The 15,389-nt window shown below is 46.4% G+C and overlaps 1 protein-coding gene across 1 annotated transcript in view; it reads right to left on the reverse strand.

Annotated features, from left to right (window-relative positions):
- Nucleotides 1-902: 902 nt before the first annotated feature.
- GAP43 (growth associated protein 43) overlaps nucleotides 903-15,389 on the reverse strand; it is a 52,186-nt gene continuing 37,699 nt past the window's right edge. The window contains exon 3 of the mRNA XM_058045311.1: nucleotides 903-1,690. Coding sequence (XP_057901294.1) covers nucleotides 1,602-1,690 — 89 coding nt within the window. The 3' untranslated portion in view covers nucleotides 903-1,601. The remainder of the gene's footprint in view (nucleotides 1,691-15,389) is intronic.

A 15,389-nucleotide genomic window follows, 5' to 3' on the forward strand; every position in this document is an offset into this window, starting at 1 on the left:
TGAAAGAGCAGTAATTAGCTTTTATGAAAGCCCAGATATTACTAAATGTATTTTAACTGTTTTCTCTCACAGCTCATAAAGACAGCAGCAGACCCAGAAGGCTGCACAAGCTCAGGATTTAGTGTCTGTCAGTGTTCCACTGGGACAGGCCGGGTGGCACCAGGGGACAGCCCCACAACCTGTGGGAAGCAGTGGCGGAGATTTAGGAGGTGGGGCTCTGCCCACAGCCATAAATGACAGCTGAAAGCCTTGGCCCTCCTTAGAGCTGGGTGAAAACACCCTGGGTTCAGCAGGAGCAGGAATGAGGTATTTCTCCAAGTGCCACCAACGGGCTCCTAGGCCACCAGGCCTTGTCCTGCCCATGTGCCTATTTATTCAATAAATATTGAATAATAATTGGCCCAATTCATTTTGCCAAACAGAACACTTTTGGGGGGTCACACTATGCTACTCAAGGACTTTACCTCCAGCCCAATGGGATGAGCATCATCCTACTGTGGTGAGAAGATGAGGTCCTAGGACCCTGTCTCTCACAGCCCTTGGCACACCCCTTGGCAGGGGTTAGACCTTGGGCATACATCAAAGCTCGTCTCTCTACAGGCTCATACCTCCAAGGTCAGCATAGTTCCCCAAATCAGGGCCTGGAGGTCTCCCAGAGGGATGCTTTCAATGATCTTTCCTAAAACTGATCTTGCTGCTTTCATTATTTATGTTAGTAAGTGCTAACATCTCGCTCAAAATCCAAGCCTGCTCCCCTTAAAATCCCCTCAGCAGTGCCAAGGAGAGCAGTCAGTCACTGAGACTTGTGGCCAAGGAGCACAGCTGGGCCACGCAAGAAGTGGCCCACCAAAGACCACAGTTTAGCAGGATGTACGGCAGCATAGAAATGCGACACGGTGGTATTAATGATAATTATTCTCATTTATTATAATTATTGTTCAGTTTGAAAAAGGAGCCTGGAGCCAAGCATTACGCTAATTGGCACATTTTCTAGTTGTTATTTTAGTTCTCAAAACAAAGTGGGGTTTAGTATTCTTTTTTGTTCATTTGTTTGTTGTGTTTGGTCTTTTGTTTGTTTTTTCTTTCGTTCATTCCATCACATAGAAAAAGGAAGAAAAGAACCTTTTTTTCCCCCTTCTTTTGTTTTAACTCACTGGGTAAGTCTGGACTCCTCAGATGAACGTAACATTGCACACACACACACTTGGAGAAGAGAGAGAGGAGAGAGAGAGAGAGAGAGAGAGAGCGAGCGCTCGCAGTGGGCAGACAGACACACGCACGCGCCAGGTCAAAGAACTCTGATACAGTGCAAGAATTTTCCCAAAATGATTGGATCATCATTACCAAAAACTTGCCATAACAACACCAAGAAACAAAGAAATGTTTAAGCCACACTGTTTGACTGGGATTTTTCCTGCTTTTTTTTTTTTCTTTAAATGTTTGCCACACAGAGAGAAAAAGGGTTTAAGTGGTAATGGGAGAGGGACAGACACAGGCTCACAGATGTGAGCAGGAAGGGGGAAAATCGAGATTGGGGTGGGAAGGAAGGATAGAGGATAGGGGGAGGGAGGGAGGGGCAGTGGGGAGTCATTTCTTAATGTTCAGGCATTTTCTTGGTCCGCCTTGCTCTCTTCTTCTTTCACCTCTTCCTGCTGGGCACTTTCAGTAGGTTTGGTTTCTTCTACAGCATCTAGTGGGGAAAGAGATGGTCCAGCGTTAGTCAGCCATGATCTAGAGCATCCTGCATGTGCACACAGCCTGATGGACTGCATGGCTTCAGCTTCCCTCTCTCCAAAGTCACCCAGGTCTCAGAGTCCCTGGAATTTCTGCCGCATGAAAAGAACATGCCGAGGTTCAGCCCAGCAGGAAAACATGTAGCTCTCACAAAACCCCTTCAGCCAGAAAGCATGTGCCACTGGAAGGAGCTGCCTCGCTCACTGCTGATGCCCCGGACAACTCCTGTTCATTTCATTAGAGGCACTGATTAGACTCCTGGCTTGTCAGCTAGATCACACACCCTTTTACAGAACCCACTGACTGTACCAAACACTGTCCCCCAGTTACAACATGGATACTCCCAGAGACTTAAAGAGAGTCACAAAGAACAAACTATGCACACCTGAAGCCTGCAAGACCCAGAGGGAAAAATTTTATACCCTGTAACTCAGACTTCTCTCACACTGAACAGAGATCTAGGGAAATGTCTGTAGCCTTCAAGAATGGGAGCCTTCATCCAGAGGCTACCACATCTCTCCAGTTTTCTAGTCTCTCCTTTCAAAAGCAAAGTTGCCCTGGGGGGAAGCACTGAGTATAACTGGGAGCTAGCTCTGCCTGTCAGTGAGACACCTTGTTCTGGCAAACCATTCACATGAGAAGTTAAAAACTACTGCTAGGAGCTGTCCCCCAATGAACTAGACAGAGGATCAGAACCCAGGAGAAGGCAGAGGCAGCCAGTAGGAACAAGGCAAATGAAATTAATGCCCTTCAAGCTGGAGTGATCTCACTCCTGGGTTCATCTAGCCCATGCCTCCTTCATTGCAGCAGGACAGATTTAATTGTCTTGGAGTTTCTCCTGCCCAGCTCTGACCAGGGTACACTAACATGTCCCCAGCCTCTTTCAGAAACAGTGCATGTACTGTGTGGATTGCTTTTTACAGGACAAGGTGGTGGACCCAGGTCTGCAGAGCTGTAAGACAGAATAATGCACAAGGGCCTTAGTGCACTGTAGTGACTGGTCTGCTCCATCGCCATCTCTCCCTTTATCTCACTGGGTCCCAGTCCCACACATACAGAGCCCATGGAGAGATCAAGCAAGCAGCAATCCAGACTTGGGATGAAGAACAGGGGAAAGAAACACTTGGGATACAGGGAACAGGGAAAAGAAACAAGCACTGAAGGAGGAGGGAGTGATGTGGGACAGACCATACATACTGTACCCATCTCATTCAGAGCCTGTGGGTTCCCTGCACAGTTCCTGGCATCTCTGATGGGCTATCAAACTACATTGTACCAGCAAATAAAATGAGCCAGGGGCTGCTGCCTGGCCCCAAGGCTGACTGGCACCACCAGCTTATGTCCATATGGCTAAACTCTCTTCTTCTCCCGAACAGGGTAGCTGTGTCTGGGGCCTGTCTGATGCAAAGCTGCTTGGTGTACACAAAAATCACACCAGGGCCTGTCCTGTCAGCCTAACAATGAGGATGTTCAGTAGCCAGTGTTTAGTTTGTGAGGAGTAGCATCCTCATACCCATGTTTCAGGAGAATGCTAACTGGGATGTGAAAATTTCCTTACTGACACCATTCATGCATTTTGGCCTGGTTCATTTGATGCCATCAGATGGCAGACTTGTATTTGCTTCAGGCAGTAGGTGCTACATTCCTATTTCCCTCCTCCCCTCAGCTCTTTTAGCCTAGGTTTTAAACATGTTCCTAAGCACCACTTCCTTATGAATCACCTTTAAGTTGTGTGCAACTTTTCATTCTGAATCATCTTCATTAAAGGCTTTGCTTCTGGACCTTCAAATACTTTTAATCTTAGTAAATTCTGACTGCTGATTTTCTGGAAGGAAAAATTTCTGTGGGAACACCCCCACGGCCTCAGCCTCTGCATCTGCAAACCCCCTGTCAGCAAAAACATCTGTGGACTTTCCTTCCCTTGATACAGAACAGCTAAGCATGATGCTATTCAAGGACTCCATCTATATCTGGTACAGCTACCACCACAGACCAGAGACAAAACAGGCTACTGATTAAAATACAATCATAACAAGTATCATTGGGAGGCAAAGCTTGGCCTACTTTTTTAATTTTCCTGAATGACTTGATCACTGGGAGGGAGGAGAGTCCCTTTAATGCTGCTCTTCGAGGCACTCATAGCAGGAGACACACTGAATTACGAAGCTGAGAGTAGAATCCCAGTGTGCAACCATCTACCCCTAAATTTGAGTGAAAAGATTATTGTTAGCCAGCAGCAAAGTCTGATTTCTTACATGGCTCTGACAGATTCTAGTAAGGCAGAATTTCTGGGGTTTTCTCACATAAATGGAAATGAGTGAAAAAGCAACAAAGATACATAACGTGGCTTCAGGAGCCCAAGTCTGACACTGTTTTTCATTGTGTTTAAAACTTTTTGGGTCTTCCCACCAAAAAATATGCACAGATTTTAGCCAGCAGTCTCACAGCCCCCTCAGGACAGCACAACAGACAGGCACATAACACAGCAAGCACAGGGATGGACAGACAGACACTGGGAGTCCTGCTCATCTGCTGCACTACCAAGTCACACAGACGCCCTGGTTAATCAGCAGCTGAAAGTGGTGTCCAGCTCCTACAGTGATGAGCTCTTGACAGCACTCCAGGAAGGATGGACAGCAAATCTGCTCACACCCAATGTGGAGGAGCTGGCAGTGATGTTGGTTAGCTCCCAGTGTTCCCATGCTGCCCTTGCTCTTAGGATAAGCAGGCAAGTTGAAACACAATTTTCTGCCATGTTCTATTCCCTGTTAACTCACCACAGTGGCAAATCTAATTTCCAAGGAGTACCCATGGCGCCTGGAGATCCCTGACTGGCAGAGGAACTGCACGGAGGTGCCTCACTGTCCCCATTAATGTTCTCTGGGGAGCAGATAGTGGCAGGCTGATGACTCTCTGCTGAAGAAGGCCAGAGACTGCACTGATTTCTGCCATGGATGAAATAGACTGGACTAACAAGGGTTATGGAGCAGCAGGAACAATTTAAGGTCACTTCATCACATATTCAAGTCAACAGAGAGGGATCATACAACTCAAATGCTGGACTGTGCATATTCCAAGTATAAACAAGAACGCTAGCTTTTTGAATAAGAATTCTCACATAAAATTCAGTGAATCACTCTCCATCTTTTCTCTTGAAAAGCTTTAAGGGGAAAGACTCTGTGTACTGCTACACCCTGCTAAGCTATGTCTTATTTCCTAGCAGCTTTACCAGCACTTCATTGATCTTTGGAATGAGGGAAAAGAAGCAACCTGGTGTTATTATGTAGTAATGAACTGTACCAAGAAGCAATATCATGAAGGAAAAAAGAATTCAGCTCAAAAAAAAAAAAAAAAAAAAAAGAAGAAAAAAAAAGAAAGAAAAAAAGTCAAGCAGTGGCACTGCTAAACCACAGCAGTAAAAAGAAGAGGATCCACTCTGCGCAGTGGGGGCAATGCACCACAACCCCAGTGACATCAGGGCCAGTAAAGAGCAGCTTCTGATTCATGAGAAAAGGTGAGGCATTTTATCTGACTCACCAGTTTGTCTGATGCAGGCTATTTCTGCAGCATGTTTTCTGGGCTTTCTCCAGCCTTGTTTTCAGTGTCCCAGCAAAGGAGGGCAGGGTATCCCCAGGGAGATTAGCAGAAAACTGTCCTGGGAATTCCATACATCAGAGAGACTATCTCTTACACTGCTTTTTACCCAGTACTAGTCTTGATTTTCCATTTTTTTAACTCTGGGATATCATACCTTTGGGTTTGCAGAGGACAAATACCATTATACAGCCAGAACTGCAGAGTTTGGGCATTTTTCAATCACTTTGTACTTTGTTGCAAAGGTGACAAAAAAGTGGTTGAGAATTCAGGCCATTCCCTGCTTGAGGAACAAAAGCATTTCATCCTGGGTAGCCAAACTTCTACCTGTCTAAAGCTGCCTCCCTTCTGAACATGTCAGCACTGTGGGATCTCCTCCTGCCTGCACAATCAGAGCCCCCTGTGTCCACTTGCAAGGGACAGAATAAGCAGGAAGCAATGAGCTCTTTCTTCAGGTGGGCCTGGACTGGGGCAGCATCAGTGTGCACGTGGTGACATCATGAAATGAGAAAGCTGAAGTCAGAGTGGATGGACATCTTACCTAACTTCAGATACCTACAGAGAGATATCTGCAGCTGATCTTCTCATCCTCTCCTTCCTTCCTAATTAGTGGAAATAAATAGGACATGTCTAAGAGTCTCTTAACCTGTCTTATTTGGAGGCCTACTTTAGGACAAATTGCAGCCTGGGAATATCTACACCTGCAGCAAGCCAAGGTGGAGACATTCACATTTGTTCTAGAGCACTCCAGCTACAAAGCAAAAAGAAAGATCCAAACTCAGAAAACGATAGAGTAAATGAGGAGGGGAGAGGGAAACGTAATATAAAGCAAAAAACCCCCCAACTTGGTGGGGGGGGGAAAAACCAAATTCAGTCCTGAAGGGAAAAGCAAGAATGGCTAGGTCAGAAAGCTAAAAAAAAAATCACCTCAAACTAACAACAAGACCAACCTAGTTTGTGCTTGCAATGACCACCCTTATGGTTCTTTTAACGCACACCAGTCATCACTTGCACTGTTTGTGGTTACTCCAGTCCTGTGGTCCCACTCTTCTAGCTCTAAGATTTTAGTTTGCCTTTTTATTTCAATCTTTTCTGCAGTCCAGATCATCTTATAGCATAAGATAATTTTGCAAAGAGACAGGCATCTGTGAGCTGAGCTGCCACTGTTCTCACTTCCATTTAGCTCTCTGGACAGCGCAGTCAAGTTGAGAAACCCTTTGGGCAGCCTTGGACAAACCTTAAGCCATCACTCCAGAATTGTTTAAGGGTAGAGCTGCACGGTGGGAGAGGCTGATGTGTGTTTCCCAGCTGAAGGGCCTGTGTCAAAGGGAGGCTTTATACCTACACCTCCAACTGGCACCTGCTGGGAAACACCATGGAAGAGTAACAACATGGAAGTGAGATATGGAGCCTCGCTGCAATAGGGTCTTAAAGAGCTCCTGCTCCTCAGCACTCCACTTATTTCCTGGAAAGGGTGAGAGTCGTGTCTGCGAGCCCTGCTGGGGGAGCAAACGCCTGGAACATGCGCAGCCCTGGCTGCTGTGGAGCTGAGGCAGGCATGCAGGCAGCAGCCCTGCTGGATGGTGGTGCCTCCAGCTGCCTCTGCCGACGCTGTGCTCTAATGGCTGAGCGTGCAGGCTCCCCTCCAAATCTCTCCACTGCCCTACATTAGTGAAATTAGGTTGAGTGGATTTCCGGGTAAAACACTGTCTCTTGGGACCTGCCCAGCTCCCGTCTGACTTGCCAAGATTAATTAAATCAGAGCAGACATCAGCTTATGACCACAGCAGCAGCAACCTCTCTGATGATCTTTTCTTTTGTGACTGGTGGCTTGGGTTTTGTTTTTCTTTTTGTCTCTATTCCACTGCAGATCTTTCAATTACCACAGCCAATGCCAAGAGATGAGAAATTGCACAACACTCTGGGATTCTAATATAGATGCAGAGAATTTGCTTTTGCTGCTTTCTCAGTGTTTGCATAATTATTGCTGATATTGATTGTGCAGCTAGAGCTCTCCTGTGCATTCACGCTGAAGAACTGCCCAAATCTACTCAGACGCTGCTCTCTCTAGCATTTGTCGTGCTTCCTCCTTTCTCTGTTCTTTGCCAGCTACAGCTTGGGCAGCAATGGAATTGAAAACCTGTTCCTCATCCGGTCGTCACTCTGCTTCCGAATATTAGTCTGGGCTTTCCTGTCCTGTTATATGCAGATCTCACATGACCTAGAGATGACTCTAGTTAATTTTTTTTTTTTTTGAGGATAAGGAGCACTGGAAAGCCTCATTTAAAATCCCTGCCCTGAGCATCTCCTAGCTTTAATGACATTTGGATCCAGATTTGGATCCAGGCTTCACAGCTTGATTCATCTGTCCCAATCCATCTGTCCTTCTAGCCAGCCAGAAGTCTATTCCAGGCAGACGATGGTAGGTCTGAGGCTGCTGAAACAAGACACACTTCAGGTTCAGAGCTGTTGGTTACACAGTTCTCTTTCTGATCCATGTTAGCCCATTGCAGTCAGCCCTATTATGCATCATGCAGAGCTAAAATCCTTCACCCTCCAGACTTACTGCTTCTGAAAACTGGTAGACTTATGCTGTCCCAGCTGAACACCAAGAAATGAAGGAATCGGGTATTTCACAGAAGTAGCTGTGTCCGGTCCAGGGTAGTGACTTGTATGATTTCTCCCAAATCCCTGGTGAATCCCTCACTCAGTAGAGACAGACCCATGGTACTGACTCCTGCAGCCCTGGGGGTCCTGGTGAGCACATGGCACCTGGGAGATCTGCAAACCCTTGGCACACCCTGCAACAAGCTGGTGGGGAGGAATGACCCCAGTGCAAGTAGCAGGCAGGAGGTCCAGGGAAGTCACCTAATAATTACTGGAAAGGAGCAAACAAATCAGCCTGTTAAGGTTGAAACAATAATGCTGATATGGCCCCAATACATGGTAGCTTGGGCCTCCTATTCCTGCACCACCCCATCTTTTTCCAGAACCATATAAGAATTGTTCAGTTGCCCTAGCAGTGAGGAAAAAAACCCAAAAAACTACAACTTCTGCAAGTCCCATAAGCTGGTAACTTTGGTCCAAACTTGGATATCTGCCTCTTTTTCTGATCCTGCTAAATCCTCAGAGGACAGCCAGACACAGTTCTGTCACCCCAGCTGCCCTTGCACTTTGTCAGGGTGAAGAGCCAGTGGCTTAGGGATTTCCTTCTCATCCCACCCCATGCCTTTCCCCCTCCAGCACCACCATGGAAATCCAAGCCTGCACTGGCATCCATGTGTGCAGTAGAGGGAAAGGGAGGGAATGGTGGGAGAGCTGCTCAGGGTTTGCAGCAGTGGGGAGGGGGTGTTGAGGGGAGTCAGGCTCACAGCTCCATTGCAAAGCATCTTTCACAGTGTCTAGACACCAGCTGCTGGGTTGCCGAGGAAACTCCCCAACTTCGGCTGAGGGAAGGGAGCATTGAGGTCTCCAGAGAAATGGGAGTGATGGAGGAAGAGGGTGGGGAGAGAAAAAGGAGGATGTGAGGTGTTAACCCTGTTAGAACTACATTTGCAAATATTCTTCCATCTTGGAGAACGGGAAAGAAGCTTCTCTGTTTTTTCCACTGCTGTTTCTTTCCCACATCCATGGATGCAGCTAGACATGGAAGCTGAGAAAAAATACATGCCTACTGCTGACTGTTCATTTATCACTGCCTATCACCAGCATTTTTGATCTGAACTCCCTTCCTACTGTACCCAAAACTGGGCAATTTTGATCAGCTACAACTGGAAGAAGCCCTACCAGAGTGGTTAGGTTTTCAGACAGCAAGATCTCCTTTAGCAAGGCCAGTGCCTTGGCCACTGTCACACTTCAAGCAAAGGCAGCTGCAGAGAGGATAAAGTGCTCCACCTGGCAGCAGTGTCATCTGTCACAGTGCTTCTGTGGGGATGCTCTGTCACATCAGAAAGTGGTGGGCAGGTGGGAGGCTGTGTAGAACAGTGGCCAAAGGCAAGGTAAAAGAGCTCTTTCAAGATGAGATGCCTTAGAGGCAGATACTTTATATTGGCATTGAGTGGCCTCCTACCAAACTGCATCAAAGGTGCTGTGATCTCAGAGGTGTTGTGGCCTCAACAGACCTCCATCAAGGTTCCATGGTCTTCACAGCCAGGGAGCTTGAAGGGGAGAAATGGGAAGTGACTTGTGCAGGGTGTCCCCAGCCATCAGCTGGGATCAGAGTTGATCTGATGAACAATCAGGTGCTCAGCTGTCCTGATGAACCAGAAGGGCTCCCTCCAGGAGTGGCTCTGAGGTACCAGCCCCTCTATCTCCTGCATTCATTACTTCACCTGAGGAAAACCTTAGAAAAAATTACCCATAAATTGTTCTTTACTCCTCTTCTCCCCTGCCGCTGTTGATCTCACACAGATCCTGCAGACCAGAAAGGGTACTCTTTAAATACCTTATGATTCAAAGAGCTTGAATATAGGGGTTTTAACTTCCTTCCAGCTGTGGAATGTAACAGTTGACAGCTGCTCTTGGCATATGTATTGGAAAAACAGGATGTACCTATCTCATGCAACAGCATTTTTTTGTGTCACCCATCTTTTCTCCTTTGCTGGTTTAAGTTCTGGAGGATGGTTTAGAAAGAGAGTGCATGTGAGGGGACAGAGGAATAAGGTCTTTCTGAGACACATCCATTTATTCTTTAGCTTCTTTAGAACAACTGCCCTATGAGATTATAGGGGAGAAATCAGAAGAAAGATAAGAAGAAATGGAAATACCCTGAATAGATATAGGCCAATTGAACTTTATTGAAGTGACAGATAGATTTTTCTACAGCCAGGATATTCCTAGCAAAGTAATTAATTCAGGGAATGAAGCTTACAGCCCTTTGGGGATGGAGGTTTGAATTTGGAGAGGCCAAGCAGATGCACAGAGAATAGCACAGCAAGTGACAGAAGTTTGACAGACAGATCAGGTCCTCAGAGGTCCCATCTCAGCCCATCTCACAGCTCTGAGAAGCCTGGCAATGGTGGCAGGATGAGTAAGGGGATAAAAATGAACCTGAAACTGTGGCAGACTGCTGGCACTCTTGCACTGCTGATCCTGAAATAAAGAGGGTTAAGAAGAGGAAGGAAACGTGTGGAGCATTAGAGCCTTTGGGTTCTCCATCTACAGCTCCCACCTCCTCACACAGGACTGACTGTGAAGCTCTTCTCCTCCCCTTCCCCAGCAAAACTGGCTAGGGAAAAGAAACTAAAGGAGGAAATCTTCTGTAATTGCGGCAAAATGGTCTAGAAATTCCTTCAGTGCATCCAGAATTAATGTGCTGCTCCTCCCCTCATACTCCTCCCCCTTCAGCTGTCGGTGGCAGGAAAACAAATTGCTGCAGCCCTTACTACAAACCATGCTCCCGCCTCCCTTCCCCCAGCCCAAAAGACATGTGCCATTCATAAGCTGCCTGACTGCTGGTCTCCATTATTAAAGCCTAGAAGACTGATAAATTGGGGATTCATGGAGCCTGCAAGCCTCCAACAACCACATTGCCATGGAAACCAGAGGCAGCCTCCATCTCCAGCAGAAATGATATTGATCTAGCTGAAGGCAGGGAATTACAATCAAGGGGAGGATATAAAATGTCTCTTTTTCTTCCCTTTGCCATCCTCCCATTTCGAGTTTAAATGAAGGAGAAATTTCATTTAGAGATCATTAGTTTGTTTCTGTCCATCATCATACACCAAGGCTCTGCAAATTGGATGCTAAAATTATTAAATGCCTGTTGTCAGGCTTTCCACAGCCATCTTCTTGATAACTGTCCCCAGCAGCTGCAACATCAACACCACCAGTTCTTTGCATCAAAGAAATTACTAGTATTTCTCAAACGCACGGCTGGTGCACACCCATAGAATCCCAATGTGTTTTGTGCAGGATAATACACAGGCACTGCTCTCCAGAAGGCAGTTTAGGCTTCATGCTGTACCCAGGGAAACTCCTGGGAGCCTTTGCTTTTCATTTCATCACGAGGAGGCTTGAGAGCCCAGACATAGGAAGAGGCATTTTGAACTGCAAACACTTGTGGGAAAAACCCCATTTTGAGACATCAGAGCGGCATTTGCGGTGCAGAGCAATTATCCCCTCTTCTTGAAATCCCTTGTCTGGGACTGCTTAACAGCTGCTTTCCTGATGATAGAAAGATCAGAAGTCGCAGTGCCTGTCCTGCAAAACTGGGTAGGCAGCTGGCACTTTCCCCAGATTATATAAAGGCCAGCTCCTCCTGGTTTGACTTAAGGCAAGGGGTTGGGCTGTGTAGTCACTCCTTCTGCCCCAAGAAATCTGTGAACACAGGTGTGTAATGCTTGCCCAGTAAGTGGTCAGCTCCACAGAAAAGGCGGTGTAGGGCAGCCCTGAGCCTGGCACTGGCCATTTTCAAAGAGCCTAGCTGTATAGCTGGAAGGAAGGGAGGAATTGTCTGGAAAAAATCTCATGAGTGCTCTTATTGCCAGCACCAGTCTTCTCTGTGAAGGTGGCAGCAGTTTGCATCAGTAATTCTGATTTTAATTCAAATTTGGCAAGCTCTGTTTTATTTTTGACCAGTTTTGAGAGCTGTTTCTCCCAGTTGGAGAAGGACTGTTGAGTCTCTGAACTCTCTGAGTGCTGAGCCAAGCGAACCGGTGCAGCTGTCCCACAGTAGCCATCTCGGTTTAATTGGCTTTTCACAATCACAATTCCATCAGGCAGATAATGAATTCAGCCATGACATGAGGGCACTTGGTGGGACAGCTGCAAGTGCTGGGGAAACCACCTAGGGGCACAGCCAGGCATCCCCATGCCCTGTGCACAGCCAGCTGCGCCATAGCCAGGATGCACCACCTCTCTGGAGCAGCAGGAATGTCTGGGTTGTACAGCTCCCCAGTACTGTCCACTATGGTGAAAAAACACCCTTACAGGGGGCTAAGACAGCCCTTTGCTGAGCTAGTCTGCAGTGACAAGGCTTCTTTTCCTCATCAAAGGACATTTTCCTTGGCCCTGACTCAGCTGTGGGACCAAGCAGTAGCTGCTCCTCCACCATCCCGTGTGCAGCCAAAGTCTGCCATGAAGCCTGGATCTGCACAGGTCCATGGAAGCTGCCACTTACCACAGCTTCCACATGCAGAGTTTGCACGTTTTTGGCCAGGGTGGAGCAGCACATAATCTTGGCTAAGGACCATAATTTGGACAACAGTGGTCACAAGGAGAGGGCCTGATATGAGGCATGAACTCATCAGGCCTGAGCTGCTCTGACATTGCTCTGAAATTGCACTGAGGCATAGGAAGTGGCACCCCACCATTTTGTGCTCTTACTGTCTACTCCTGCTGATTTTATTTGCTATAAAGGTCCTTGGCTCGGGTCTTGCCTGCTGGTCACAGAGCAATGTTGTGAGGTATCCATGTGAATGAACACGTCTCTCTTACTCTTCCTCTCCTGCTGGAGCTGTTCCACTTCCATAAACCATTAAATATTTATTGGGCCAGAGGAAAACATTGACTCTGTAGACCAGTGGTGAGGGCACTCATCTGGAATAGGGGAGACCAAATGCCACATCCTGGCTCCAGCAACCAATAAATAATTTATACAAAGTGGAAAAGCTCCAGCAGGAGGGATCAGGGGAAAATGTGTCCAGCAGCCCAACGGCTCGCTTGCAAAGCTCAGTGGATTTCAGCTTTCTAGCATAAGGCTCCTGCCCCATTCAGGGAGGACCTGACCCTCACTTGCTAGCTACTCTAAGAGCAGGCAAAGATTTTCTTACCACTTCATTCTAAAAATCCCATAATTCCTAGTAATGGTATATAATATGTTTGGGTTTGAATAATTAAAGGGTGCTTTAATGAAGAAAAAGATTATCACAGAAAAATTTCAATCTATCAGGACTCAGAAGCCCTGCACAGTTGTGGTTTGAACTGTGATCAGGCTTATCTCTTCTGTTTGGCAGAACCATGTCAATGTGTTTTGCTAGAAATGAGGCCAAGAAGTAGTTGCATGCTATATCAGTTAGGAGCATCTGGAATTTTCTTCTTCTTCCCTGATGTAAAAATCAGTGACTCCATCCATCTTTCTTGTAGTCATTTGGCTTCAGCAATGTAAAAGGTTTCTATCTTGAGGCACAAAAAACCATTTTCTTTCTCATTTTCTGTCTCTTTATTGAGTGCAGTGAACAGTGCTGGGTTAGTGTCTTTGGAGACCAAAGTCTGCTGCTCAGCAGCAGTGCTGAGCATTTCCTCCCTGTGCCTTCTTGGTGGGCCTCAGCTGTGTTTGGGAGAGGATTTCCCATGGACAAGAGGTCAAGCTTAGTCCAAACAGGCACCAGGCCCAGCCACACTGCTACGTCTCCCAACAAAGGCTTGGCAACAGTGCTGGGATGGCTTTGTGGAAACACATCTGCAACCCCAGAGATAGGCTTAAAGGCAGGTGCCAAACCTGTTTGCAGTGTTTGAACAGAGTTGCAAGATCAAGATGACACTCATGCCTCCTCGCTGTTTGGCAATAAAGAAGTTACCTCCTTTCACCACCTGGATCCCTGGTGTACCTGTTGAGTAATGGACTGTGAATGCAGACAAAGGGCCAGACAGAACTGCTGCTCCTATGAACTGTAGCAGCACTCTGATCAGATCCCATGTGGGGGGAATGTGGGGAATTTCTACCTCTTCTGGCAGCAAGGGAAAGCAGAGGACCAATGTTGCAAGATTGCCCTGAGTGCCTTCCAGGGGGACAAACACAGAGATCATTTGTGAGCAGATTTAAGATTAAGACACATTCCTTCAACTCACAAATATTTCTGAAGGGGGTCAAACCCAATCCCAGGGTTTGGTCTCCTCTGACATATTCCTTGTTTCAGCACCAGTGATCAGAGGTTATTCTGAACTGTCTGTGACACTGAGGCTGAAATCACAGGTGAAATTCCAGCCTTGCATAAGCAGAATAGGTAACACAGGATGTCTAAACTGGAATACATACTCTTTTTTTTTTCTAAACCCACACTCAGTGGGGGAATGGAGTCCCATATCAATGTGAAAACTAGACCATTATGGACTTAGTCCACACAAGCTTGCATTCACACCTCCCTGTTAGAGGCTTGTGTCATTTACAAATCAATGTGTGCCCCAAGCTTTTAAGAACATCAAAGAGGTTTTTACAAGTACTTGCCACCACCCCAACTTTAAATTAATTTTACTTTATTTTATCTTCTGTCTCTTCAAGTGGTTATCAAGCAGTCTTTGAAACATTTTTCACAGCAGCAAAGACAGTTTTGTCAAAGTCAGTAGCACTGAGGAATGCTCCTGTATAATGGTGACCGCTCTTGTTCCTGCTCTCCTATCCCCTTCCCTGTACCTGCAATGCATTATCAGATATGGTTCTGTACAACTGCACCCACTTCAGCATTGGGATTTGGATGCTCTTCCAAATGTCAGAGAGATTTTCTTCTTCATTAAGCTCTGGAGGTTACAGGTAATGTCCAGTTATCATTACTAGCATTACCAATTACTGTGTTTTGCTGAAGGAAGATGGAGAGGCTGAATAGTGTCTTCCACCTTCTGCTTTCTTTCATAATGAAAGGAGGACTCATTTGCTATTGCCTCAAGGTACAGCTGGGAAGTCTGTCATTCTTTGAACACTGGCTAATTGGGACCTTATGACCTTTATCTAAGACTTATTTGCATGAAGCACTGAGTCTCACTTTTCTGGTCATTAGGGGAACAGCATTTTCCTTTACATCCCTGGACCCTGTCCAGCTTTCCATAGCTCTTTTCCTGACTACACTACAGCCTGGCGAAGGGCAGGTGTCCAAGGTGGATTCCTGACTGCCAGGACTTCAGCTGAGATTTTCCACTCTGTTCCAATGTCCCATGCTGACACTGATGTAGTTAAGGACACAGCAAGAAAAAATAAACATTTCACCAATTCACATTTGGTGATTATATAACCTAGGCTCTTAAATGGTACAGGCCATTAGAGCTAAAGGAAATGTAAAGGGAGCCTTTGGCAGGGAATACAGAAGTAGGAAAGAAGTCACAGTTCTAGTAACCTGCAAAACCAAACT

The sequence above is a fragment of the Melospiza georgiana genome, chromosome 2 (genome assembly GCF_028018845.1).
Source record: "Melospiza georgiana isolate bMelGeo1 chromosome 2, bMelGeo1.pri, whole genome shotgun sequence".
Classification (NCBI taxonomy): domain Eukaryota; kingdom Metazoa; phylum Chordata; class Aves; order Passeriformes; family Passerellidae; genus Melospiza; species Melospiza georgiana.